Source organism: Erythrolamprus reginae, chromosome 1, assembly GCF_031021105.1.
Source record: "Erythrolamprus reginae isolate rEryReg1 chromosome 1, rEryReg1.hap1, whole genome shotgun sequence".
In the NCBI taxonomy this organism is placed as follows: Eukaryota; Metazoa; Chordata; class Lepidosauria; order Squamata; family Dipsadidae; genus Erythrolamprus; species Erythrolamprus reginae.
The window spans coordinates 398,142-424,177 of NC_091950.1; the positions used below are offsets into that span (position 1 = coordinate 398,142).

The 26,036-nt window shown below is 52.9% G+C and overlaps 1 protein-coding gene across 1 annotated transcript; it reads right to left on the reverse strand.

Moving 5' to 3' along the window:
* Window positions 1-3,568: 3,568 nt before the first annotated feature.
* On the reverse strand, window positions 3,569-24,119 carry ABHD8 (abhydrolase domain containing 8). Its single transcript, XM_070731712.1, has 5 exons — window positions 23,947-24,119; window positions 8,024-8,734; window positions 7,333-7,503; window positions 6,129-6,345; window positions 3,569-4,484 (listed from the first exon to the last, which is right to left on the reverse strand). The coding sequence occupies exons 2-5, from the start codon at window positions 8,716-8,718 to the stop codon at window positions 4,329-4,331; spliced, it is 1,239 nt and encodes a 412-aa protein (XP_070587813.1). The 5' UTR covers window positions 8,719-8,734; window positions 23,947-24,119; the 3' UTR covers window positions 3,569-4,328.
* Between the last annotated feature and the right edge of the window lie 1,917 nt (window positions 24,120-26,036).

Consider the following 26,036-nt stretch of genomic DNA (forward strand, 5'->3'; position numbering starts at 1 on the left):
CAACGCTGGATTCTGCCCTGGGTTCTTGCCTGCGTCTCTCTTATTTATTTACTCTCACTCACTTATTCATTCATTCAACATGGGTGGGGGTGGGGTGGGGGCTTCCTGGGACAGGGGGGGGGGGAGGAATGGCTTCAGCAGAGCCCCCAACCTCCCACCGCAGCCAAAACGCAAAGCCAAAATGCAATTTTTCAGATGCCAAATAGCCGTTGTGCTTGAGACTTATCTGCCGCTTCACGTTGCTTCCCCAGCCCCCTCTAAGCGGTTGACAGAGAACCCGCCTCTTGCCCCCCACAATCGGGGTCCTCATTTGACCCCCTTGGGAAGGACGGAGGGCCTGGAGCCGGTGGTGAGATTCGATCTGCCAAATTGCAGGCAGTCGGCAGAAGCAGGTTGCAGGACTGCGCTCTAACCACTGCACCACCAAGCCTCTTTTCCTGCCCCTTCCTACAGATTCTTCCTCCCCTTTGTCCTGCAACAACAGCCCTGTTAGGTGGGACAAGGGACAAGGTCCCCTGCCAGCTTTTGTGGCTGACTGCCATTTGGGAAGGGGGCAGCCACCAAGATGGCCAAGCCAGCATCCTTTGTGCGTGGGTGTGTCTGTGGGTGGGTCTCCCGGGGAATGACCACTTCAGAGCCAACTTGATGCCAGGCACAGACAATCACCCTGCAAGGAGGAGAGGGCACCACCTGGTGACCCTCAGCCAATCAGTCCTGATGGACGAACTCGAAAGAGAAAGAAGCCCCCACCTCTCCAGGACACAAGACCCCTTATTTAGGACTTGGGTGGAATGACACGGGGGCTTCCCAGGAAGGGAGGTTCAATTGGCAGCCCCCCAAAAGTCCCTGCTTATGATTCCAAAGAGATGATTCTCCTTTAAGAAGTGGCTTTGAGCCCTCCCAAGTCTGCCAGTTAGAGCCGGAATCTGAACACATTTTTGCAGAAAAAGTGCGTTTGTGTGTGAGTGTGTATGTGGGTGAGCATGCATGCATGTGTTTTGTAACTTCAGCAATGTTTCTCAACCTCTGCAGCTTTAAGAAGGGGGACTTCAATTCCCAGAGTTCCAGCCAGCATGGGGGATTCTGGGAGTGGAAGCCCCTCCCTCTTAAAGCTGCAGAGGTTGAGAAATTCCCACCTCCTGCTCAGCTGATCTAGGATTTTGAGGATCGAGAGACGGGTCTGTTTTGGTATCCTAAGCCAGTGTTTTTGGAACCCGAGTCTGGGCGTGAGGATGAGGAGTTGAGGTTGGGAACCACCCAGAGACTGTGGCACCTGCAGAGGTGGTGTTGAATGAGAGTGAAGAGGAGGAGGATGAACCCCTGTTAGACGCAAGAGTGAGAAGGAGTATTGGCAGGCAAGAGGATCTGGGGAGAAAAGGGTCTGTGCGTTAGTAGCTCTATGGAACGCTTGGCCCCACCTTGGACTATATACAAGGGCTGCCCAGAAAGTCATGCACCACATTTCTTTTCTCAGCCTACAGTTATGGTACGAATGCGAAATTTTGGATGTACATTATTTGAATGGTTAGGAGTGTGTGTAGATTTTGCGTTTCTTCAGACAGACAGTGTAGCTGCAGCCGTGTTTCAAAATGGCGTCTGCAACAAGTGATGTACATTACAATCAGTGTGTCATTGAATTTCTCACTGTGGAGAAAAACTGTTGGGAACCTTCACAAACGTTTGTATACAGTTTATGGAGAATCTGCCGTCGACAGAAGGACGGTTGGTTGCTGGGCACAGAGGGTGTGAGGCCATTAGAAGACAGTTCAGTGCAGAAATGGCTTTGTGGCCAGAATCAGGAGTGGTACCAACAGGACATCCATGCCCTTGTGTCTCACCGGAGGGAGGCCCTAGAACGGGACGGAGATTGTGCGGAAAAATAGGGAGTGTGGAAGAACCATCCTTTCTTTCTTGTGTGAGAGTTTCATTGTGTTCAATAATTGTTGAAGAAAAAATAGTGGTGTGCATTACTTTCTGGGTGACCCTCGTGTATGGTAACGCACGACATGTCCAATAGATGCACAAGGTTACAACATGTGGATTTGTTTTGCAAGGGGGGAGGGGCGGTAGAGGGCAGAGCACTGGCAACTCATGCGCAGCTTCGGTTCCCCAGCATATCTTCCCTTCATGCGCACGCACAGGAGCAAGATCTCACGAGGGGATGTGTGCATGAGATTTGGGTGGGTTTTTTTTGCTTCTGCGCATGTCCCGTCACAAGATTTCAGTGAGTCTTTGCTTCCTGCTCATGCGCAGAAGCAAAAACACCCTGGAAGGTGCAACAGACTGAAGGTGTATGTGCAGTGCACCAGTAGCATTGGAGACGGGGAAAGGTACTACTATTATTGTTGTTGTTGCAATACGTTTGCCAGTGTTCCAACCAGGAGAGAAAAATTGGGGGGGGGGAAGTGGGAGCGTTCCCCATCCCTTCCTCAGGCCGAGGGGCAAGGAGGCCGTGGCTGGCACAGAGGCTTCTTTGCACTTGAAATGGCCTTTGGGGTCCATAATAATAATCCCTCACCAGCAACCCCCCCACCTGACCCTCACTGGAGGCTGCCCCCCATTTTCTGGGCTGCTGGACGCACAATGCCCAGGACTCAGTGCCCACCTCATCAGGAGAGGCAGAAAAAATCTCAAAACAAGGAAGGCGGACACTGCCAAAGTGGGGGGGGGGGGACAGACACAACTCTTGGGGTGGGGGGGTGATCAGCCGGGGGGGGGCAGTGCCATCTTTGGCCAAACCTTAGGATGGCTCAGCTCCAAGGAGACCCTCGTCCTGGCTGTGGGGGGGGGCTCTGCTCCTTCTGGACCGGACTGGCCCCCAACTAACAGTGCCTCCTGGCAGGGAGGGGTTTCCCCCAAATTAAACCAGGGCCTTTCTAAGATTCCAATCCCCCCCCCATGTGAGCCCCCTGAGGCCCTTCTGAAAGCCACCTGGGTGCCCTGATGGGGGGCGGCTCTGGATCAGGGCTTTGATAGGTGGCCCTTGACTTGTGGTCTGTTTAGTGACCGCTTGAAGTTACCCACTGGATTGGGTGGCATATGAGTCAATAAATTAAATTAAATCCCCCCTGAGAAGAGGGGCAGAGAGGAGCATGGGATACGCAGGAGACTTTTTCCACATGCCTGTTGCAGCCTCCTCGGAGTCGCATGATTGACATCGGGATGATTGGCAACTGGCAGGGACCTATGACTGTTGCAATGTCCTAGGGAGGATCGGGGGATTTGTGACCTGAGAAGCAAAAGTCAGAATTCGCTTAGTGACGACGTCACTCACTTCACAACTTCCGGAAGTTTCTTGAAATGGGGAAAAACCTCCCCCATCTCACCTAGACAACCAATATCTTGGGTTTCAGTGGTGGTCGCAAGCTCAGAAAGTAGCGGCATTCCTGCCCCAAGGGGAAGCCCCCCCCCCCATGGGTGAAATTCCCAGCCTCCCTCCCGGAAGGAAAAGGAACAGCCCCCCCCCCAATGGCTCTGGGCTCTCCTGGTGGTGCCTGGTGCCAACTTTCCGAGCCCCGAAGTCGAGAGCTGCCACGGTTTACCCTGCAATACCTTTGGGGACGGGTGGTGGTGGTAGATACAACTTTGCAAAGTTTATTTACAAACACGGGGGGGTGCACAAGTGTGCATGGGGGGGCAGGGGTCTGGACCTCCCCCCCCTTGGGCTGAACTCCAGCATCTCCTAAGTTGGAAAGAAGTGACATGGTGCACATTCTGGGGGTTTCAGATCAGCCCCCCCTGGTCCTTGGGGTGAGGGGGGGGGCAGAGGCTGGTTTAGGTTCTGACCAGACAGGTAGGTAAGGGGTGGAGCCCCTCGGCCCTCTGCTCTTGGACAGAAGGGGGCTTTGGCCCCTCGTCCTCTTCCACCAGCAGCGTGGCAGAACCCCCTTCAGCCTCTTCAAATGCAGCTGCCGTGGGGCAGAAAACGTCAGCGGTCCATGTGGGCACCCCCTCCCCCTCCCCACCATGCTCACTCCGAGAGGGCGCCCCATAGGCCCAGTCCAGGCATCTGGAAGAAGCCCCAGCATCCCTTTGTGGGGACTCCAGAGCCCATCATCCTGCTGCAGGGAGCAAAAACAGTCCCGCCCGTCCGTCTCTCTTCTCGGCCCAAAGTTTTGCGGGGGCTGATTGTTGCTGGCCCATCAGCTCCCAGCCGTCCTTTGGCTGGAGGGCTCCCCACGTATGCCAGCTACGGACCCCCACCAGGGCCCCCAAGCAGAGATCCGAATCACCGTCTTCGCCGCCTGTGGCCACTCTCGGCATCCGCCATAAGAAGCGCTCCTTGGGGCAGCCACCAAAGTGGCCCCGGGACCCTCCCCATCCGCCGACTACTTCTTCCCCGCCGGGGGGCCCTCTTCGGAGGGGAGGGGCTCAGGCTCCCAGAGCAGGAACTCGTGCAGGAGGGTGTTGACCATCTCCGGACACTCCAGCATGACCATGTGGCTGCCCTCGTCTATCACCTTCAGGAAGGCCAGCAGCAGAATCTGGGGGGAGGGGGGCAAAAAGAGTGGGTGGGGGGTCAGGGTGGGGCCCCCCTGCTCCTCTGCTCTCCGGCTGCCCTTTGCACCCCGCATTCTGCCTTCTAACTCCAGAGGACAATATCTAGGGGTCTGCTTGGGTTGTGTGCGAGTTTCACTTGCACCTCTGTGCAAACTCAGAGCACTGCTGCCCTTGCCTTGCCTGGGTTAGGACTCTGCCCATAACTGTTGAGTCGGCAATATATTGGCTGCAGGTGTTGCAGGCTGCCACCAGAGGGAGCTAGAGTCCATAGCTTATTTCTCTGAGCCACCCTCTCTGTTTCTCTCTGTTAATGGCTCCTGGCTGTGAGGTTGGCTGTGCAATCTCTCTGTATTGTAGTTATGTATACCAGCTAAAATGTGTTTAGGCTTGAGATCGTTGTTTGCTGATTACGACAAATCAGCTGCCCTGAGTCTATGGAGAGGGGCGGCATACAAACCTAATAAATAAATAAATAAATAAATAAATAAATAAATAAATAAATAAATAAATAAATAAATAAATAAATAAATAAATAAATAAATAAATAAATAAATAAATAAATAAATAAACAAATAAATAAACAAATAAATAACCAACCAACCAACCAATCAATCAATCCATCAATCAATCAATCCAACCGGTAAGAAAGACTCTGCACTTGGCAATATTTGGATGGTTATTCTGACTTATGATGTCTCTGATTTATGACTGTTTCCCTGAATACGTCATTTCTCAAAGCAAACTTTAATCCAGGTTATTGTCTCTGTGTGGGCCTGAGTAGTTATTCACAACTAATCTCAATCTAAACGTTTCTGTGTGTGCACAACCTTGGTAAACAAGGATTATTCTGCTCATACATTAACACCCTGCAACACCCCCTCCCCAAGGAGTACCCCCCCCCACCTGAGCCTGGCATGGACCCCTCTGCAGTTCTTACCCAAGTTGTGACCAAGCTGGCAATCCCCCCCTCCCCCCCTCCAGTGAAACCTTGGCTTAAATCATATTTTCACTGGGAGGGGGGGAGGTTGGGGGGGGTCTTGTTGTTTCCTACAGATTGTGCAGACTGGACAAACTCCACCTCCACCAAAAGGACATTCACGCCCCCCCCTGTGCCTTTCTGTGTGAGCAGCACCTCCCACTTCTTTGCAAGCCCCTCCCTCTCTCAGAGGCCCCTCCCTGATTTTCATCCCACCAATCTTGCTGCATCTGAAGGTCCCCCTGACCCCCTCCCCCTCCTGGGCATCCCAGCAGAGCAGCCTCCCAGGGCGTCCAGGGGACCCTCTGCCTTGGCCACAGCAACGGCGTTTTATGCCCCGCTTCCCAGGGCATCCCCAGCCTCTCTGAGGGGTTGACCGAGTCAGCCTCTTGCCCCCAACAATCTGGGGCCTCATTTGACACCCCCCCCCGGAAAGGACGGAAGGCTGAGTCGACCTGGAGCCAGTGGTGAGATTTGAACCACTGAATACAGCTGGCAGTTAGCTGAAGCAGCCTGCAGGGCCCCAATCTAACCACCGCGCCACCCCGGCATTGAGAAGCCTCCGGCATTACTGGAGGGGGGACCATCGGGGCTCCCAGGGGGCTACAAGGGGGGGATGTGTGGTCCTGGCGCGGGACCCCCTCAGCCGTACCTCTGCCATGCGCTGGTCCTCCTCGACGGGCACAAACTTGTCATGCATCCCGTGTACCAACAAGACGGGCACGGTCAGCTCGGCGTGGTAGACCTCGTCCCCCTCCGGCCAGTACTGTCCACTCATCATGGCCCTCAGGACGAAGGAGGAGACGTTGAAGGCGTTGCCCTCCTTCAGCAGCTGCTTCTCCTTGGCCCCCTGGCGGGCAAAGCCGGCTCTGGTGAGGGGGAGAAGGGGGCATGGGATCAGCACGGCACGGGGAGCCACGGGGGCCAAGACCCTGCCATCTGGGGCCGGGCTGAGGGAGATGTGGGAGAGGCAGGGGTCAAGGCAGGTTGAGTCCCTAAGTAGAGAAGATGGCCAGATGTTTACTTCGGAAAAGCAGGACACCATTGACCGGGGGGGGGGACGGGGGGACGGGACGGACGACTGAAACATCTCCTCAGGATTCTCCCTCAGCGTTTAGATCAGACCCCGTTGCGCTCTGCAGCTCTTTGCAACCTCTATTCCAAGGGCGGAGAGATGCGCGCTCGGTCTCTTCTCCAACCCTCCAACCTCTCTCTCTCTCACTGTTGGGGCCTCCGCAAAGCTTCCCGTAGCTCAGAGTCCACCTTTTGGGCCACCATTTTTCTTCTTCTCCCCCCTCCCCACTTTGCTGCCTCCGTCCCCCTCCTCCCCCTCCTTCTGTCGTCCCTGGGCCGAAGGAAACTTCGCTCCGGGCGCTGCACCTCGGTTTGCCTTCTTCGCGGCTTCCAGGTTTTTTCCCGGCACCGCTGAGTAGAATCTGCCGGGGGGAAAAACTTGGAAGCCGCAAAGAAGGAAGCTCAGCTCCGCATCGGCCGATTTGGGGCAGCGCGGAAGCTGAGCTACCTAGGCGGGCGATCCCTTCAAGCCACGGGATCGCCCGGCATCAAAGGAGGAAGAGCCGGTCCTTCTAGCTCCAACGCAACCTCCCGCCATGGGAATTTCTTCGAAAAATCGGGACTTTTTTAGACACCGCAGGACGCGGGACCAATGGCTTAAAGTCGGGAGTGTCTGGTCCCCTTATAATAGACAGGCAGGGCCGGGGAGGGGCCGGGGAGGGAAAAGACACCAGGGCAGCCTCGCCCGCCACCCCCAAAGGGGCTCCCTTGCCGAAGCTCCAGGCCGGGCAGGGCATCCGGTGGGCCGCGCAGCCACACCAGGGGGAGTGGGGGGGGCTCACTTGAGGAAGCTCCAGGCCAGGCAGGGCGAGAGGCAGCGCAGGACGCAGGGGGGCATGTTGAAGATGGAGCAGAGGCTGGGCTCCAGGGCGGTGGGCCCCCCGCCGTTCACCATGATCACCTTGTGCACCAGATCCGGGTATTCGTGGGCCAGGAAAGTGCAGAAGGAGACCCTGCAAGAGAGGGGGGGAGAAAGCGCAGGAGGGGGGGCATGAGACGTGGCGGGGGGGGGCTCTCTGTCCCTGGGAGGGATGCAGAGAGCCTCCATGTTCAGAGGCACTCGACACAGGAAGTCCTCGACCTACAGTGGTTCATTTAGCGACCGTTTGAAACTACAACGGAGTAGAACAAAGGGGGACTTTTGGCCACGGCAGAGTCCCCCACAGTCACGTGATTAAAGTGGGGACGCTGTCGCAGTGTCTGAGGGGGGGCACGGGACCCCCTTTTGTCCCCTCCTGCTGGGAAAAATCAATGGGGGAAGCCAGATTCGCTTAACAACCATGGGATTCGCTTAAGAACTGCAGTGATTTGCAGTTTAATGACCACGGCAGAAAAAAGAAGGCCTTGTAAAATCGGAGGCAGCGCACTTTATCATCTCGCTTAACAACGTCAATTCTGCTCCCGGTTCTGGTCGTAGGTCGAGGACTGTAGGAGACCACCAGCGGAGCCCCAGCCCCCCCTTTCCCCTCTTACCCGTATGAGTGACCGATCAGGACGTTCCTTTTCTTGGCGTATCGCTTGAAGAGGCTGCGCAGGTCTTCCGCCAAGGCGTAGAAAGTGTAGGCGGCCGCGATCTGTGGGGCAGAGCTGGCCCCGTGCCCAGCCAGGTCAGGGGCCACCACCTCGTAGCCCAGCTTGGTGAAGAAGTCCACCTGCTCCTTCCAGATGTCCGAAGAGCCGCCCACCCCGTGGATGAAGAAGAGCACCACGTCCTGGTGGGTCCCTTTGCAGCTGCCGATGTACTTGGTGCAGTCAATCGCCACCACTTTCTTGGGCTTCTGCCGGCGGCGTTTGAGCGCCGTGGGCCTGCCAGCTGTCGGGGTCCCTGTGGCTGGATTCGCATCCGAGGCCTCTGCTTCGGCCTGGGCCTCGGGGTCATTCTGCAGGACATCTGGCTGCACCGCCTCACCCAGGTTCTCGATGACCATCTGGCCGTTGCGGTACACGGCGATGCGGCGCTTGCAGTGCACAGCTCCTGTCTTCTGGGGCGCCTCCTCCGTGCCGGGAGGGCGGGAGGGGGCCACGTGCTTCACCCGCAGGACCCGGCCGGGCTTGACCTCCACGAAGCTGTAGCCGTTGCTGGACTCGACGGGCTCCAGGGGGCCCACCATGTTTGGGGCCTTGCCCAGCAGGCAGCATAGTAGCCCATCGGCGATGCTGGTCAACATGGCGACTCCTGGGATCCTGGGGAAAGGAGGAGTTGGTCAGTGGCACCCAACAGCCCTGGCAGGTGGGCTACGGGTGCTGCGGTTGGGGCAGTTAGTGCTGGGTGAAGGGCCAGAGTCTTTATAGCTCATGGTGGATGGGAGGCCACCTGGGTGCTCTCGGAGCTTGGCTGGTTTCTTCCAGACTTTTCATGACCCAGCTACGTAACATCACCAGTGTCGGAAGGGAGTGGGGGCACACAAACAGGGCCACACACTCCTTACCAGCATTGAGGATGTTACCCACTGGTAGAAGATGGAAAATGAAACATCAGCAAAAATGCAACTAGCTCAGGCATCACCCAAGACCTCAGTGAGGGACCTCGACATCTTTCTCAGCTGCCACCAACTGGAGACATGAGAACATCTTCCAATATTTGAGGGGCTGCCACAGAGAGGGGGGGGGTTGTTAGTATTTACTTACTTAGAGTCTTCAGAAAGGGGTGGCCTACAAATCTAATAAATTATTATTGTTGTTGTTGTTGTTGTTGTTGTTATTATTATTATTATTATTATTATTATTATTATTATTATTGGCAGCTTACACAATCCAAAGTACAAAATTAAACAAACAAACAAAAACCCAAGTAGAAAACAAGATTAAAACCCAAACAATTTAAAACATTCAACCTGATTCATTCCAAACACAACCATGTCATCACCTGGAGTAGAGTCTCAATGCTCAATGGCCCCAACCCTGCTGGCAAAGGTGGGGCTTGAACACCTTTCGAAAAGCCCGGAGAGTGGACGCAGGGTGAATCTCTGGAGAGGGAGTTGGTTGCATAGGACCGGAGCCACCACAGAGTACTATGTTCATAACTAGTAGGGTTTGGCAATATATAGAACAAAGCAGCAATGTATGCTTAAATGTACTAGAACACGATTGCTTTCAGAGTCAGTGTTACGAATTGCCACAAGAGGGAGCCAGATATTCTCTGGCATCTGTCAGAAATGATGAAGGGTCTCCTGCTTGGGGGGGGGGTTAGATTAGATGACCTCCAAGGTCCCTCCCAACTCTGCTAATCTGTAAGCAAGGCCTGCAGGAGCTCCCTTTGGCAGGCCGGCCAAGCCCCCTCCCTGCCAGACCCCCCCCAGGGCTGCCTCCAGCCCTCCTGGAAGCCCCTGATTTAATTAGCCTAATTGTTAACCTAATTGGTGGCTGCAGGAGGCGGAGGCGGAAGCACCAGCCAGGCCAAGGCCAAAAGAGGAAAGACCCAGATGCTCTTGGCAAAAAAGAGAACACAGGCCGTTCATAGAGGGGAGAATATTCTAGATTTAGTTTTTACGAATGGGAATTGGGTTTCAGATGTCAAGGTGGGAGAAAATTTAGGTTGCAGTGACCATCTATGTTTGTGGTTTGATGTAAAAACTCATTGTGAGCAATCCTATAATGCAACCAAAGTACTGGATTTCAGAAAAACAAATTTTAATGCAATGGGAGAATATTTAGATAATGAATTAAAGGGGAGGGATAAAATGGCAGGAGCGAGCATCCAGTGGACTGTATTAAAAAAGGCCATCTTAAAAGCCACTGGACTGTATGTAAGACAAATAACTAAAGGTAAAAGGAAGAAGAAACCGCTATGGTTTAGCAATGATGTAAGGGCTATAGTCAATGAAAAAAAGGCTGCCTATAGGAGGTATAAAGAGTCTGGAAGTATAGCTGATAGGGAGGTGTATAAAATGAGACAGAAGGAGGCGAAACAGATAATATATGATGCTAAAGCCTCAAAAGAGGAAGAAATTGCCAAATCTGTAAAGAAGGGGGATAAAACCTTCTTCAGATATATTAATGATAAGAAGAAGAAAAACTGCGGCATCACGAAGCTTAGTACCGGGAATAATACATGCATTAATGGGAATAAGGAGATCGCTGACCATTTCAATAGCTACTTCTGTTCAGTTTTCTCAAAAGACACCTTACAAAATAATACTATAGAGGGATATAGCATTGCTTCCAACTGTACGGATTCAGCTCCAGTGATCTTAGAAGCCGATGTCTTAGAAGAACTTGAACGATTAAAGATAAATAAGGCAATGGGTCCAGATGGCATCCACCCCAGAGTTCTTAAAGAACTCAGATCTGTCATTACTACCCCCCTGACTGATTTGTTTAACCAATCGTTGTTAACAGGAGAAGTTCCTGAGGATTGGAGAATGGCCAGTGTTGTGCCTATTCACAAGAAGGGCAGTAGAGAAGAAGCTGGTAACTACAGGCCAGTTAGCTTGACATCAGTTGTAGTTAAAATGATGGAGACTCTACTCAAAAAGAGGATAAATCAGCACCTAAAAAACAATAACTTATTGGACCCAAATCAGCATGGCTTTACTGAAGGCAAATCATGTCAGACTAATCTCATTGATTTCTTTGACTATGTCACAAAGGTGTTGGATGAAGGTGGTGCCGTGGATATTGCCTACCTGGACTTCAGCAAAGCCTTTGATACGGTTCCACATAAAGAGCTGATAGATAAATTAGTGAAGATTGGACTTAATCCCTGGATAGTTCAATGGATTTGCAGCTGGCTGAAGCGTAGACATCAGAGAGTTATTGTTAATGGCGAGTATTCTGAGCAGAGTCAGGTTACAAGCGGTGTGCCACAAGGGTCTGTTCTGGGTCCTATTCTTTTTAATATATTTGTGAGTGACATAGGGAAAGGTTTGGTAGGGAAGGTTTGCCTATTTGCCGATGACTCTAAAGTGTGCAATAGGGTTGATATTCCTGGAAGCGTCTGTAATATGGTAAATGATTTAGCTTTACTAGATAAATGGTCTAAGCAATGGAAACTGCAGTTTAATGTTTCCAAATGTAAAATAATGCACTTGGGGAAAAGGAATCCTCAATCTGAGTATTGTATTGGCAGTTCTGTGTTGGCAAATACTTCAAAAGAAAAGGATTTAGGGGTAGTGATTTCTGACAGTCTCAAAATGGGTGAACAGTGCAGTCAGGCGGTAGGGAAAGCAAGTAGGATGCTTGGCTGCATAGCTAGAGGTATAACAAGCAGGAAGAGGGAGATTATGATCCCACTATATAGAATGCTGGTGAGACCACATTTGGAATACTGTGTTCAGTTCTGGAGACCTCACCTACAAAAAGATATTGACAAAATTGAACGGGTCCAAAGACGGGCTACAAGAATGGTGGAAGGTCTTAAGCATAAAACATATCAGGAAAGACTTAATGAACTCAATCTGTATAGTCTGGAGGACAGAAGGAAAAGGGGGGACATGATCGAAACATTTAAATATATTAAAGGGTTAAATAAGGTCCAGGAGGGAAGTGTTTTTAAAAGGAAAGTGAACACAAGAACAAGGGGACACAATCTGAAGTTAGTTGGGGGAAAGATCAAAAGCAACATGAGAAAATATTATTTTACTGAAAGAGTAGTAGATCCTTGGAACAAACTTCCAGCAGATGTGGTAGATAAATCCACAGTAACTGAATTTAAACATGCCTGGGATAAACATATATCAATCCTAAGATAAAATACAGAAAATAGTAAAAGGGCAGACTAGATGGACCATGAGGTCTTTTTCTGCCGTCAGACTTCTATGTTTCTATGTTTCTATGTTTCTATGTTTCTATGTTTCTATGTTTCTTCGCTTACAGCCGTTCGTTTAGTGACCGTTTGAGGTTCCAACAGGATGGAAAGAAGTGACTTCCAACCGTTTTTCATGCTTATGGTCATTGTAGCATCCCTGGGATCATATGATCAAAATTGAGATGAATTGACAACTATAATTAATAATGATTATAACTATAACAACAGAGTTGGGAGGGACCTTGGAGGTCTTCTACTCCAACCCTCTGCCCAGGCAGGAAGCCCTCCACCACTTCAGACAGATGGTTGTCCAACCTCTTCTTAAAAATGTCCACAACTCTGCTGTTGTTCTGTGGTTGTTGTGGTTGTTGTTGGTATTATTATTATTATTATTATTATTATTATTATTATTATTATTATTATATGCTGCCTCTCTCCAAGTCATAAAATGGGCTAAAACTCACTTAGCCAATGTCTTACTTAACTGTGGTCCTAGGTCCGAGGACTGCCTCCAGCAGAGTTGACCCCCAGCCTATCTGGATGGGGTCTGCATGGGAAAATTTAGGGCAGGGGTCTCCAACCTTGGCAACTTTCACTCATGGACCCCAGCCAGCCAGCCGCAGAGGAGTGGACCCCTCCTCGCTTAAATGCTCCAGGTGTCTAATTCCCTGCAGGGGGTTTCAGCCCATAGATGGACACTGGGGGACCCAGGACTCAGGAGCCCCCCTCCTTCATTCCCAGGGAGCTGCTGTCTCCCCAGACCCCCCCCCCTTCCTCCCTCCCTCCAAGATACAGGCGGGAGCAATTCCTTGCCTTGACACGCCCACACACATCTGTTTTGTGCCCTGCGTTTACACAGGTGTGAAAGAGGCAGATGTCTTTTGGGATGGGGGAGGCAGATCGCAAGCGATGGAGGCAACAGTTGACAAAAAGACCAGAACAAGAAGTGGTTTCCATGTCAACGGGATGAAGCCTTGAAAAAGCACCAGGACTGGCGCAGAGAGAGAGAATGAGAGTGGGATTGGCCCATTGGGGCTCATAATAGCCAGAGCCTTGAGACCTATCTACCGCTTCCCAGCCCTCTCTGAGTGGTTGACAGACTCAGCCTCTGGCCCCCAACGATCTGGGTCCTCACTTGACCCCCCTGAGAGGGATGGAGGGATGAGTCAACCTGGAGCCTACTGAGGTTCAATGTGCCAAACTGCCTGCAGCTGTTGGTCAGCAGAAGTAGCCTGCAGGACTGCACTCTAACCACTGGCCATCCAGGCTCTGTAAGGCCACATGGAGCGGCTGTCCACCTGCCGTCCATCCAGGGGCCCCTTCCCCTTCCATCCCTCTGCAGGAGGTTAGCACCCACTCCTCTCCTAGGGGAATGAAATATTTTGAGAAATATGAAAAAAAGACAGAATATTATATTTCCCTGGATGAGAAATGGAGAAACAGACTCTTGGAAAGAAGCCCCCCCCCCAACTTCCTTAATAGCCCACTGCAGATGTCAGCACTTAAGAGATAAGAGATATACAGCTCTATTCATAAGCAAATGCCCTGCAGCAAGGCCTGAACAAGTAGGGTGAGCACTCAGCCACAAGCCCCTTAATTGCACCAGCAGCCCAAACCTCAACCAAACGTAACTCCATCTCTTTCTTTCTTTCTTTCTTTCTTTCTTTCTTTCTTTCTTTCTTTCTTTCTTTCTTTCTTTCTTATTTTCTCTGTCTATCTATCTATTATTCTATCTATCTATCTATTTAATTTGTATGCTGTCTAAATTCCTAGGGACTCTAGACAGCTCACAACCAAAAAATAAAACATGCGAATAATATTAAAACCTCTAAAAACAATTTTAACTCCAACAACTCCATAAACAGCTTGGAACTGAACCCGACGATGGATATTCCTTGCAACACCTTCCTCCTTTCAAAGCCAGCCCCATGTCCAACCTCTGATCCCTCCAGCAGGTGCCACGCTGGGTTTGGATTCCGTGGGAGGTGCCACGGAAGAGAATTGGCCAGCCCCGTCTCCCACCTGGGACCCCTCCTGAACCCAGAGGCAAATCAGAGCGGATCCTCCCGAACTGCAGGGGGCCATTGTTAAATGGAAACAGGGTGGAGGAGGAAGGGGGAGGGCGGATGCTGGTCACCATGGAGACCAGGGCAGGCTTGGGTACCACTCTCTCTCTCTCTCTCTCCCGGGCTGGAAGGAAGGAGCTGCCGGTTGTGTAACCAGCCGGCTGAGTCAGAAAGGTTGCATAAGTCACACCCCTCCCTTTAGAGGGGGGGGGCTTCAGACCCCATAGAGAAAAAAAAATAGAGATTCCGAGGGGGCCTTGATCCTCCCTGAACTGGGAGGCTTGTTTGCAGGTGTTTTGTCTTTCATTGACCTCATCAATGCCAGTTGGGTCATGAAACATCTGTAACGAAACAACCAAGTTCAGAGAGTGCAAAGGGCCACAACCCCCCCTCCCCCCTTCTAGCCCTGAAGTTGATACCTAGCTGGGTAATGAAACACCTGCAGAAACTCTCTGGAGTGAAGAAACTCGTGTGGAATTTATTACCGGACTCTGTAGTATCATCCCCCAACCCCCAGCACTTGACCCTTAGACTGTCCACGGTTGACCTCACCAAGTTCCTAAGAGGTCAGTAAGGGCCGTACATAAGTGCACCAGAGTGCCTACCATCCCCTGTCCTATTGTCTCTCCTATATATCCTATATCTATATCTCCTATACCTATATCTTTTCCTGCTATTCTCTCAGTTATATTTCACTCCTTTATTTTCTCCTCTATTCCCCCTTTAATACATTCTACCTGATCATATCCTCTCTAACCATCATTGTGTATTATTGTGTATTGGACAAAACAAATAAATAAATAAAAGAATAAAAAACTCATTACCTGACTCTGTGGTATCCTCACCTACCTCCAAAACTTCACCCTTAGACTCTCCACTGTTGACCTCTCCCGATTCCTAAAGGGTCAGTGAGGGGCCTGCATAAGCGCACCAGACTGCCTTCCGTCCCCTGTGCTCAGGTTTCTCTCTCACTAGGATCATGTATATAAATATTATTATATCTTTGTATACCACCAATACGTACTTGACAAAACAAACAAACAAACAATAATGAGCCACCCTGAGTCTTCAGAGAGGGGCAGCATACAAATCTAATAAATTATTATTATTATCATTAAATAAACACACTGTTATGATTCAGTCTGAGGCTCCTCAGGGAACGGCTGGAACTCTGCCGGCTCCATGCTCAGAGGGGGAGGACGAGGAACAGGAGGAGGAGGAGGAACAGGCAGACGGGGAAGAGGAATGCCAGGACGAAGAGGAGGGAGAACAGCCTGAGACCCCCGGGGGGAGCTCTCCCCAGCGAGTAGCCTGGAATCCTTAGATGAGAACGCACAAGCCATCATCGATATGAGGCAGAGAAGGGCAGCACAACGAAGGGGACAATTAGCCAGGTATTTCCATCCCTAATAGGCAACAGCTGGGTTTGGGTGTGGTTCTCCTCAGAAAGGCTGAAAAGGCAGGCCCGCCCTTCCTGTATTGTGGAGAGTTATCTTTTGGGAGTCCTGTGACCTTGCTTCGATCCTTGGCATCTCTGATTCTGGTTTGTGGCCTCGAAGGCTGAAACCTTGGGGGAGGCATGGGTTTTATTATCTACAGTGGTGTGTGTGCCAGCAAGAAGCCTGTTGTATTGTCTGGCCGTCGTGACTCTTCTGTGAAGCCTCATAGCATTCCAGTTTGTAAGAACAGTTTTTGTTCCCTGTGTTTGTTTTCAAAGATATAAAGTGACTTTGCTTTTTACCAGCGTGTCTGGCTGCTTTTTTCAGTTGGTGTTGAAGTCTGGGGGCACCCAGACAGAACACACACCGAGCCCCAAATACCCCCAGCCGTCTTCTTCCTTCCTCTTCCTTCAGCCAACTCCCTTCTAGCACTGATGACGTCACCTTTCTGGGTCCTAAAGCGTCTGCAGGAAAGTGACCAAGCTCAGAGTGGCCCCATGGATCCTGCAGTTCGGCCCCTGAGCCACAGAGATGCTCCCCTCTTGGTACTTAAGAAATTTCCCCAAATTAAGAAGCAGCGGCTGCCATTCAATGTCGCCTCCTGGCTAGGAGCCATTTGCACGCAGGGTCCGGCTCAAAAGCTCCAGGGCAGGAAACTGGGCGAAACCGCCCTCAGTAGCAGCGACTGCGAGAGGGGTCACGGGGTCTTGATGGACAACCAACTAAATAGGAACCAGCCACGTGCAGCAGCAGCTAAAGAGGCCGACACAATCCTCAGTGGCATTAAGAGAGAGGGATACAATCTGGGACTAGGAAGGTGCTAATACCACTCTATAAGGCCTTAGTTTGGCCACACCTAGAGTCCTGCGTCCAGTTTTGGTCCCCACGCTACAAAAAAGACATTGAAACTCTAGAGAAAGTGCTCAAGAGAGCAACCAGGAGGATCAGGGGACTGGAAACTAGAACATACAAAGAGCGGTTGCAGGAACTGGGCCTGGACCAGGGGGGACAGGCGAGCAGCCTTTGAGGGGCTGCCAGAGAGGAGGGGGCTCAGGCTGTTCTCCAAAGCACCAGAAGGACAGACCAGGGACAACGGATGGGAGCTGACCAAAGAGATTCCACCTGGAAATAAGGAGGAACTTCCTGACGGTCAGAGCGGTCAGCCAGTGGGACAGAAGTTGCCTGCGGAGGTGGTGAGCGCTTCAACACGAGATTTTCTTTTCTTTTTAAATATTTTTATTATTTCTCCACTTTTGAGACTTTCAAGGGGAGATTGGACTGCCATCTGTCTGGGGTGGTGTAGGTGCTGCTCGAGAAGGGGGCTGGACTAGATGACCTACAAGGCCCCTTTCAACTCTAGGAAATAAATAAATAAAATAAAAGCGACATATAAGTCTGATTGCTGTTGCTATTCCACCCTGTGCAGCTTGGAGAGGGACCCTCCCACTGGCCTCCCAGGCCCCGCAGTGCTGCCTCAGTGACCCCCATGGCAAGAGAAGTCCCCCTCTTTCCCCACCCCTCTCCAGGCCTTGGGAGGGGGCTGCAGCCGGGCAGCTTCCAGCTAGGACCCCCCACCCACCCTGCAGACTTTGGCAAGAGAGTCTAACTGTCCATCGTGTTTCCCTCCTTCGTCTTTTCCCAAGCGACAAAGAAAACCTGGGTCAGCGAAAGGAGGCAGAACAGAGGTGGCCATATATTGCTGGCTGCGAGCAAGTCTGCAGAATGCAGATGTTTCACACACCTGCAAATTAATTCTTTTAAAAAGAACTGTGGTTGGGTACTGATTATTATTTTATTTTTTATTTTTTATTTTTTTTGCCATTTTGAGATGTGCTCCGAGCCTCCCTCCACAGTTAGGTTTTTTTTGCAAACGGAGCAAATATCTGTCAATCTCAGTCCAGGTGGCCAAGGAGGGCGAGAAAGTGCAGCCACCAGCTTCTGAGCAGATGTTTTCAAAACAGCCAATGTTTAGCAGATGTTTTCAAAACATTGGCTCTCTGGGGAGGAGAGAAATGGCCTTCACCACCAGCTTTGTGAAACCGGTAATTAAGTGCCAATAATCCACTGCATTGTTGATAGAAAACACGGGAGCGTGGAGGAAGGGAGACCGCAGAGGATGATAGGGCTTCCTTATAGAATTTAATCAGTGCCACTTTATAAAACCTTAGTAAGGCCACACTTGGAATACGGCATCCAGTTTGGGCTGCCACGATATTAAAAAAACATGTGGAGACTCTAGAAAAAGTGCAGAGAAGAGCAACAAAGATGATCAGGGGGCTGGAGGCTAAAACATAGGAAGAAAAGTTGTGGGAACAGGGCCTGGCTAGTCTAAGGCCCCCCTGCTTGTGCAGGGGGTTGGACTAGAAGATTAAAGAACTAAAAGGTTGCCGATCAGTTTCCGGTCACAATTCAAAGTGTTGGTTATGACCTATAAAGCCCTTCATGGCACCGGACCAGAATATCTCTGGGACTGCCTTCTGCCACACAAATCCCAGCGACCAGTTAGGTCCCACAGAGTGGGTCTTTTCCGGGTCCCGTCAACTAAACAATGTCGGTTGGCGGGACCCAGGGGAAGAGCCTTTTCTGTAGTGGCCCCAATCCTCCAGATATCAGAGTTATCCCTGAGTTGTGTGTATATTTGCTTTTAATAATGGGTTTTCTCTTAAATTATTTGATTTGTTATATATTGTTTATTATTGCTGTGAACTGCCCGGAGTCTGCGGAGAGGGGTGGCATACAAATCTAATAAATGAATGAATGAACGAACGAACGAACGAACGAACGAACGAACGAACAAACAAACAAACAAACAAACAAACAAACAAACAAACAAACAAACAAACCTCCGGGGTCCCTTCCAACTCTCTTATTTGGATATATTTTGGTTTAACTCTTGTTCCGGGGCTCTGGGCTGCCTGGGGGGAAGACTGAGAGATGGCAGGGACTATGCAGGACCCTGGAAGGATGGAGAAGCCGTGGGGGGCAGAGGGGAGCCCCACAACGTCTTGCCTTGCAAGGGAAGGGTTTATATCTATTCACGGGAGGGTCAGCATCATTTCACAATTCGAAGCCGTCTGGAAAAAGAGTCTCCTGGCATTTTGAATGGGCAGCTCGGTGGCTCCTTAAATCTGGGCAGAACCCGACCCACCTCTTCAGAGCTGCTCCCGAAGGGGGTGCCGAGAGACCCTCCTTTGAGCCAGTAACACAGACCCCTCCCCCCAGGAAGGACATTTCCCCCCAGGGCAGATCCGTGGGGTGAAGGGGGATCCTGGCTCTCTGCCCCCAAAGGCTCCAGCTGCCCTGGCCAGGACTGAATTCAGGAGCCAGGTCGAATCTGCTGCAATTTGCAGCCTCCCGATGGACCCACAACCGCCCGGTCAAGTATCGCCAGGTATCGATTCTGGGGCTGGGAGGGTGGAACTCGAAACGTTAAATAAATCCTGCAGCTTCCCAAACCTCCTGGGGGGATGGAGAGAAACGGGAGCCTCTCCCGAAAAGCCCCCGAGGAAGGTCAAATGCTCCTTGGGTGGCTTTCAAGTCACGCGCTCCTCGGCCTCCATGACCTTTGCCAGCGGCAGAAGCAGCCTCGGCCACACACTCGGAGATCCGGGGGCTGTTCCACCCCTCCTGTGATCAGGGAGAGTCACTCACCACCTCAGCCCCTGAAGGGAAAAGCAGGGTGGTCCAACCTTGGAGGACCTCAGCCCCAGAATGAGAGTTGAACGGGAACAAGAATGAAAAAGAAGCAATGGGTGGAAACTAAACAAGGAGAGAAGCAACATAGAACTAAGAAGCCATTTCCTGACAGTCAGAAGGGTTGATCAGTGGAACTGCCTGCCTCCAGAAGTTGTGAATGCCCCAACACTGGAAGCTTTTAAGCAGGTGATGAATCACCATCGGTCTGAAGTGGTGGAGGGTCTCCTGCCTAAGTGGGGGCTGGACTAGAAGACCTCCAGGGTCCATTATTATTATTATTATTATTATTATTATTATTATTATTATTATTATTATTAATTCCCCAGGCAGTGATGGCCTTTTGCTCTCTCTGGCCCAAGGAGAGAGGAGGTTTATCCCGAGTGGGAAAAAGGTCTTTTGAGGCAGGATTCCTGCTGCTGGGGCTGGTTCTCACCTGACGCCATGCACGGGTGCGATTGGGCTATTCCAGCCTGGGGAGGCTGAAACACGGCCCAATGGGCCACTCGGAGGTTTGTTTCCGAACTTCCTGTTGGCCTATTTGGCCGTTTTTTGCCATCTTCAGGCTCCGGGAGGCTTTCCTGGAACCTGGGCAGAGCGGAAATGGCCGAAAAGAAGGCGGAGGATCTGCTGGCCAGTGCCCTTGTACGTGGTGGAGCGGATCCAGGGCAAGGCCTCCCGTAGGTTCACCCTCCCTGCTCTCTACCACCTCAGACAAGTGGTTGTCCTGTCAGAACCGGTGCAGGGCTTCCTGCTGGGGCAGGGTCTGGAGTCGGTGGCCTTCAGGCTCCCTTCCAGCTGTGTTATTCTACTTTCTCTGTTAACCGCCCTTCCCACTCTCCACGTGACGTAGGGCTGCCCGGCCTCTTCGCAAAAGCCTCCAGCGTTGGAGGAGCCCTCACCTTTTCTGGAGGCAGGCAGTTCCACCGGTCATTTATTCTCACTGTCGGGAAGCGTGTCTCCTCCATTCCATATTGTAATTGCATATTGTTGCAAGCCGCCCTGAGTCTTCGCGATTGAGCGGCATAGAAGCCAAACCAAATGAATTAGTAAATAAATAAATTCTAGGTTGCTTCTCCTCTCGCCTTCACGTGGCCCCTTGAAAAGGGCCCAGCCAAACTCAGGCTCTGGAGCCTTGCGTGTCCCTGGGTGTGTGTGTGTGAGTGTGTGTGTGTGAGTGTGTTGTGCAACGGTCCCCCCCCCCCCGTTTCCCGGTCTCTTGCAGGCTGCTTGAAGCAACCAAGGAAACCATTTCCTCTGACCCAGATTCTCTCCCTGCGAAGGGGAGGGAGGGGGCGGAGGGGGCCCGAGAGGGGGGGGGGGTTGTGGGTTTGTGTCGCTGTGCCTGCTCCTCACTGCAGGAGCATTCCCCCCCCAAGTGAAGGGCAGGTGGGCCCCCCAAGGTCCTTCCCTGGTCTTCTACATTGACCGTCAGCTGGCAAGGACACCGCAGGGTCAGAGCTCTCCTGCCCACAGCAGCGGTCAGCCTGACCCCCGGTCCAGACCAGGACACTGGACCTTCCCCCCATCCTGCAACTCTTTCCAGCAGCTGGCCAGATTGGGGGCATCAGATGTTGGCCAGGGGGGCTCTGGAGGAAAAGCTTCCTCTCTAAGTTGCAGGCATCGCAAACCCACAGATAAACAATCACAATCACACACACACAAACACTCTCGTTTCCAAAGGACCCACAAGAACATCCTAGAATGGCCGGCATTGGCAGGACCAGGTCTCTCCCCAGACTTTGTCCAACACCGCTCCAAGTCTTCAGAGAGGGGTGGCATACAATCTAACAAATAATAATAATAATAATAATAATAATAATAATAATAATAATCCGCTTCCTAGAGCTTTTCCAGCCCTCCCTAAGCAGATGACAGAATCAGTCTCTTGCCCCCATCAATCTGGGCCCTCCTTTGATTGACCCAGTGCAGAAGGAAGGAAGGAAAGAAGGAAGGAAGGAAGGAAGGAAGGAAAGAAGGAAGGAAGGAAGGAAGGAAGGAAGGAAGAGCAATAGCATTTAGACTTATATACCACTTCTTGTGCTTTGACAGCCCTCTCTAAGCAGTTGACAGAGAGTAAGTTTGTTGCCCCCCACAATCTGGGTCCTCACTTGACCCCCTTGGAAGGACGGAAAGCAGAGTCAACGTGGAGCCAATGGTGAGATTTGAACTGCTGAACTACAGGCAGCTGAGGAGCCTGCAGGGCTGCCCTCTAACCATTGTGCCACCCCGGCTCTTAGATGGCTGCAGGGGAGAAGAGGGGGGTGGCTCATGGAGCAGGACTTGGGGGTCCCTCGCCAGGGAACCCCAGAACCCCCATCCGCTCTCAGTGGGTGGCATCAACCAGCATCAGGTCGGGGGTCTCCGATCTTGGACCACTTTTAATACTTGTGGCTCTGGCTGGGTGGGGAATTCTGGGAGTTGGAGTCCACACATCCACCTTGGCCCCCTCCTTTCACTGATCCCAATAGAAAATGGCACCACCAGGAGATCTGAGGACTGGCTGAGGGAAAGAAGAGAGTGCCAGGAACTCTGGGTGGCTCACCTGGAAGGCATTTGGGGGAGGGGTCTTGCAGGGGTCTTCCCTTCCCTGCTTCCCTCAGAGGGGCCCCTGGGACCCTCTTCTGGGCCCACAGACTGCACACCCTGATGAGCAGAGCCAGGGGCCATCCCTGCTGAGACCCCCCGAAGCTCCAGGATGGATAATAATAAATAGCAACAGAACAGGAAGGGACCTTGGGGGTCTTCTAGTAGTCCAACCCCCTGCTTGGGCAGGAGACCCTCCACCACTTCAGACAAATGGTTCTCCAACATCTGCTTAAAGACTTCTAGTGTTGGGGCATTCACAACCTCTGGAGGCAGGCAGTTCCACTGATCAATCGTTCGCCCTGTCAGGGAATTAATCCTTACTTCCAAGTGGCTTCCTTGCATGGATTTTCCCACACATCCAACCCCTCTTCCTCCCCATATTTTTCCCCACCACAACAACCCTGTGAGGTCGATTGGACTGAGAGAGAGAGAGAGAGCAGGACCGGCCCAAGGTCACCCCACAATAAGATGCAGCCTATAAGACACTACGACCACTTCACCTGATGACCACTTGAAGTAGCAACGGCCCTGGGAAAAAGGGACTTAGACACTTTTTCACACTCCTGACCTTGGCAACATCTCATGTGGTTTACATTCGGGTGACAACAGACCCACATTTATGATGGTGACAGGGTTGTGCGACCCTCTAACCAGCAGTGGGGGCATCCGATTCACTTTGCAGCCCCCCCGAAAGAGCCCCAAGCCGAAAGCTGCGGTGGTCAGGGGCTGGGCACTCCTGCCGTGGGCTCTTTGGGGCAGATCTGCCAACACTGCCCAACCTGTCCGGGGGCTGCCAGGCCCGTCCGTTATGCAGTCGCCAAGCTTACTTACACCCGCAGCCATGGCTACGGCAGCTTCGGGAGCTTTAAGGAGCTTAAGGACTAGAAACTTTTACGTAAAGTATAAAATCGCAGGTTGCAAAACCAGCTAAAATCAGGAGAGCCCCCAGATTGTTCCCACAACGCCCCCCCGGCTGCTCTGCTTTGCCTTGAAACCCTCTACACACATACAGCACCCCCCACACCACGGGGGGGGGGGCAGCTTTTCTACAGCTTCACGCAGGGAAGGAAATTCCTCCAGATTTTGAAAAAAATAAATCCATTCCATTCTGTAGCTTCCAAATTGAATCTTAGCGCCCCCCCCCCCCAATTTATCTCCACCAGCATCTGCACAGCGGCCCATTCTGGACAGGCCCACCTTTACCTGCCCCCTTTCAAGCCAGGTGAGGGGAAAACACACACACACACCCAAAAAATCCCAGAAAGCCCTCTGGTTTCCCCTCTGGGGCTTTGCAAACCCTCCCCGCCTCTCGGACAAGCCCCCTCCTCACCGAATGGGGCAGAGGAAAGAAGCGGAGAGCCCTCCCCACTCGCAGCGGGGCCAAGGTCGGGTCAGGGCCGGGCGCTCCTCATCCGCTGATCCGCTTAGCCAGACTCGGAGGAGGCCGCTCCGGTGAGCGGGGGGGGGGCAGAGTGGGGGGGGCAGAGGCGCTTCCCAGGCTGCAGCCCCCGGGGGTCTCACCCACCCACCGCCCAGCCGCAGCCCCCACCCACCCAAGGCCGCGGAGGCGGCGGCTGTCCTTTCAGCACCCGCGGCGGCGGCGGCGGTGGCGGCGGCGAAGCGGGGCAGGCGAAATGGGGCGGGGGCTTCTCCGGCGAGCAGATCTAGCGCTCCGGGGGCCGTGGGTGGGGTGGGGGGTTCAGAGGGAGACCCCCCCCCGAGCCGCCTCCGGGACCCCCGCGGGCACCTCCTCCCCAGGAGGGGTCTGGGGTCGCTCCAGCTGACGGTTGGGGGGGGGGGGTTGCAGCGATGCCCGTTGGGGAAGGGTGCCCCCCCACCGCGCTGCCCACCCGCCGCCCTCACCTCCTGCTCCGCCGGCCGCTCCCTTTAGCGCAGCGCCGCCGGCCCGGGCCGCCCCCTCCCTGGCAGCCGGCGGGGGCTGGGGTCTCTCCGGCCGGGCCGGCCGCTGGCGAGGGGTCCGGGGGCGGCGGCTGGAGCTCTTCCCGCCTCTCCGCTCGGCCCCTCCGCAGCCATCGCCAAGGCCCGCCGAGCCCTCCTGGCGGGGGGAGGGACGGGGAGTGGAGAGGAGGGGAGGGGGAGGGCGGCGCTAAGCGAGCCCCTCCTTCGCCAGCCTTGGGTCGCTCGGCCGCCCGCGGGAGGCCCGGAGACCGGCGGGGGGAAGCGGGCGGAGGTCCGGGGGGTCTACGGCAGGCAGAACGACCCCCCCCTCCGGCCTGTCCGGACCGGACTCCTTGCTTAGAAGCCCGGGCGGCCTCTTTTCCCTTTCCGGGGGGGTGGGGGGAGCAGCGCCACCCGCGTTGCCAAGGGCGGAGGGACGCCGAGATGCCTCCAGGAAAAGGGCACCACGGGGAGATCCATCTCGGCAGATCCAGCTCCAAACACACACACACACACCGGAAGGACGCCGCTCGTGTGGTGGTGGGCGACCCCGCGGACTTCAACTCCCGGGATGCCTCAGGAATCTGAAGCGGTGCGTTGGAGGGAAAGGGTCTCTGCTGGTTCTTCGCCCCCCCCCGAATGCCCCCTCCCCATCCCAACCCCGTTTCCCGGTTTTCAGTGCATTGGCCCCTTCGGGAGCCTGAAATCGCTGAAGGGACCCTAAAATCCCAGCAGAGGAGGCTGAATTTTACTTGGTGTGTGTGTGTGTGTGTGTGTGTGTGTGTGTGTGTGTGTGTGTGTGTGTGTGATGGTGGAGAGGTTGCAAAATTTCCTGGTTGCCCCCCACCCACCCTTTTTTTTCTCTTGCAACACGCCCGCCTTTAAAGGAGAACGCGGGGACTTTAATAGAGGTGGAAGGGACCGTGCAGGTCATCTAGTCCAGCCCACTAGTCCAAACAGGGGACCCTACACCTGCCACTACCTAGGATCGAACTCACAACCTCCTGATGTCGACCAAGGAGAAATCCCTGTTCTCCCTCCCCCCCACCTCCACCGACCGTCCCGTGTCTAAGCGTGGGGCCTCCGGGCTCCCCTTTGAAAGAGACCCGGGAGAGGAGCGGGAGGGGAGGCGCGAGGGTGCCCCCTGGAAGGAGGTCGGACTTCAACTCCCAGAAGCCTTTGTGCCGCCTGTGGAATTCTGGGAGCTGAAGTCCACACAACCTCTTTCAAGTCGCCGAGGAGAACGCAGCTCTCTGGCCGGCTTTCTCCGCCCAACTGCCGGAGTCTTTCCGACCCCTTCAAGAAACTCCCTTTAAATTCGCATTAAATTCGCAGGCAGCCAGCCACAATATCCACCTGGAAATAATCCAGAAATCGAATGAATGAATGAATGAATGAATGAATGAATGAATGAATAATCCCGAACATAGAACAACAAAGTCAAGCTACTCTCCAAAGCACCCGAGGGTAGGACAAGAAGCAATGGGTGGAAACTAAACAAGGAGAGAAGCAACTTTTAGAACTAAGGAGGGATTTCCTGACAGTCAGAACTTTTGATCAGTGGAACTACCTGCCTCCAGAAGTTGTGAATGCCCCAACACTAGAAGTTTTTAAGCAGATGTTGGATAACCATCTGTCTGAAGTAGTGTAGGGTCTCCTGCCTAATCAGGGGGCTGGACTAGAAGACCTCCAGGGTCCCTTTCAACTCTGTTATTATTATTAAGGTCTTCCAAGTTGGTTATTCTGTATTCTGACAGGGGGCTGGACTAGAAGACTTCCAAGTTCCAACTCTGTTGTTATTATTATTATAAAGTTGGAAGGGACCTTGGAGGTCTTCTAGTCCAGCCCCCTGCTTCCCTTGCTTCTCCCTAGGAGGGGATTTCAGGTGAGGGGGGTGGACCCCTCCCTACTTCTCCCAAATTTTGGGCATGGGGTGAGCCCCTTGACATGATGCCCCCTCCCCTGCAGTCCAGTCTTCACCTACGCCCCACACCACGCACCGTTAGCCTAATTCCGGTGGATGGTAATAAACAGAAGGCACTCTGCACATGCTC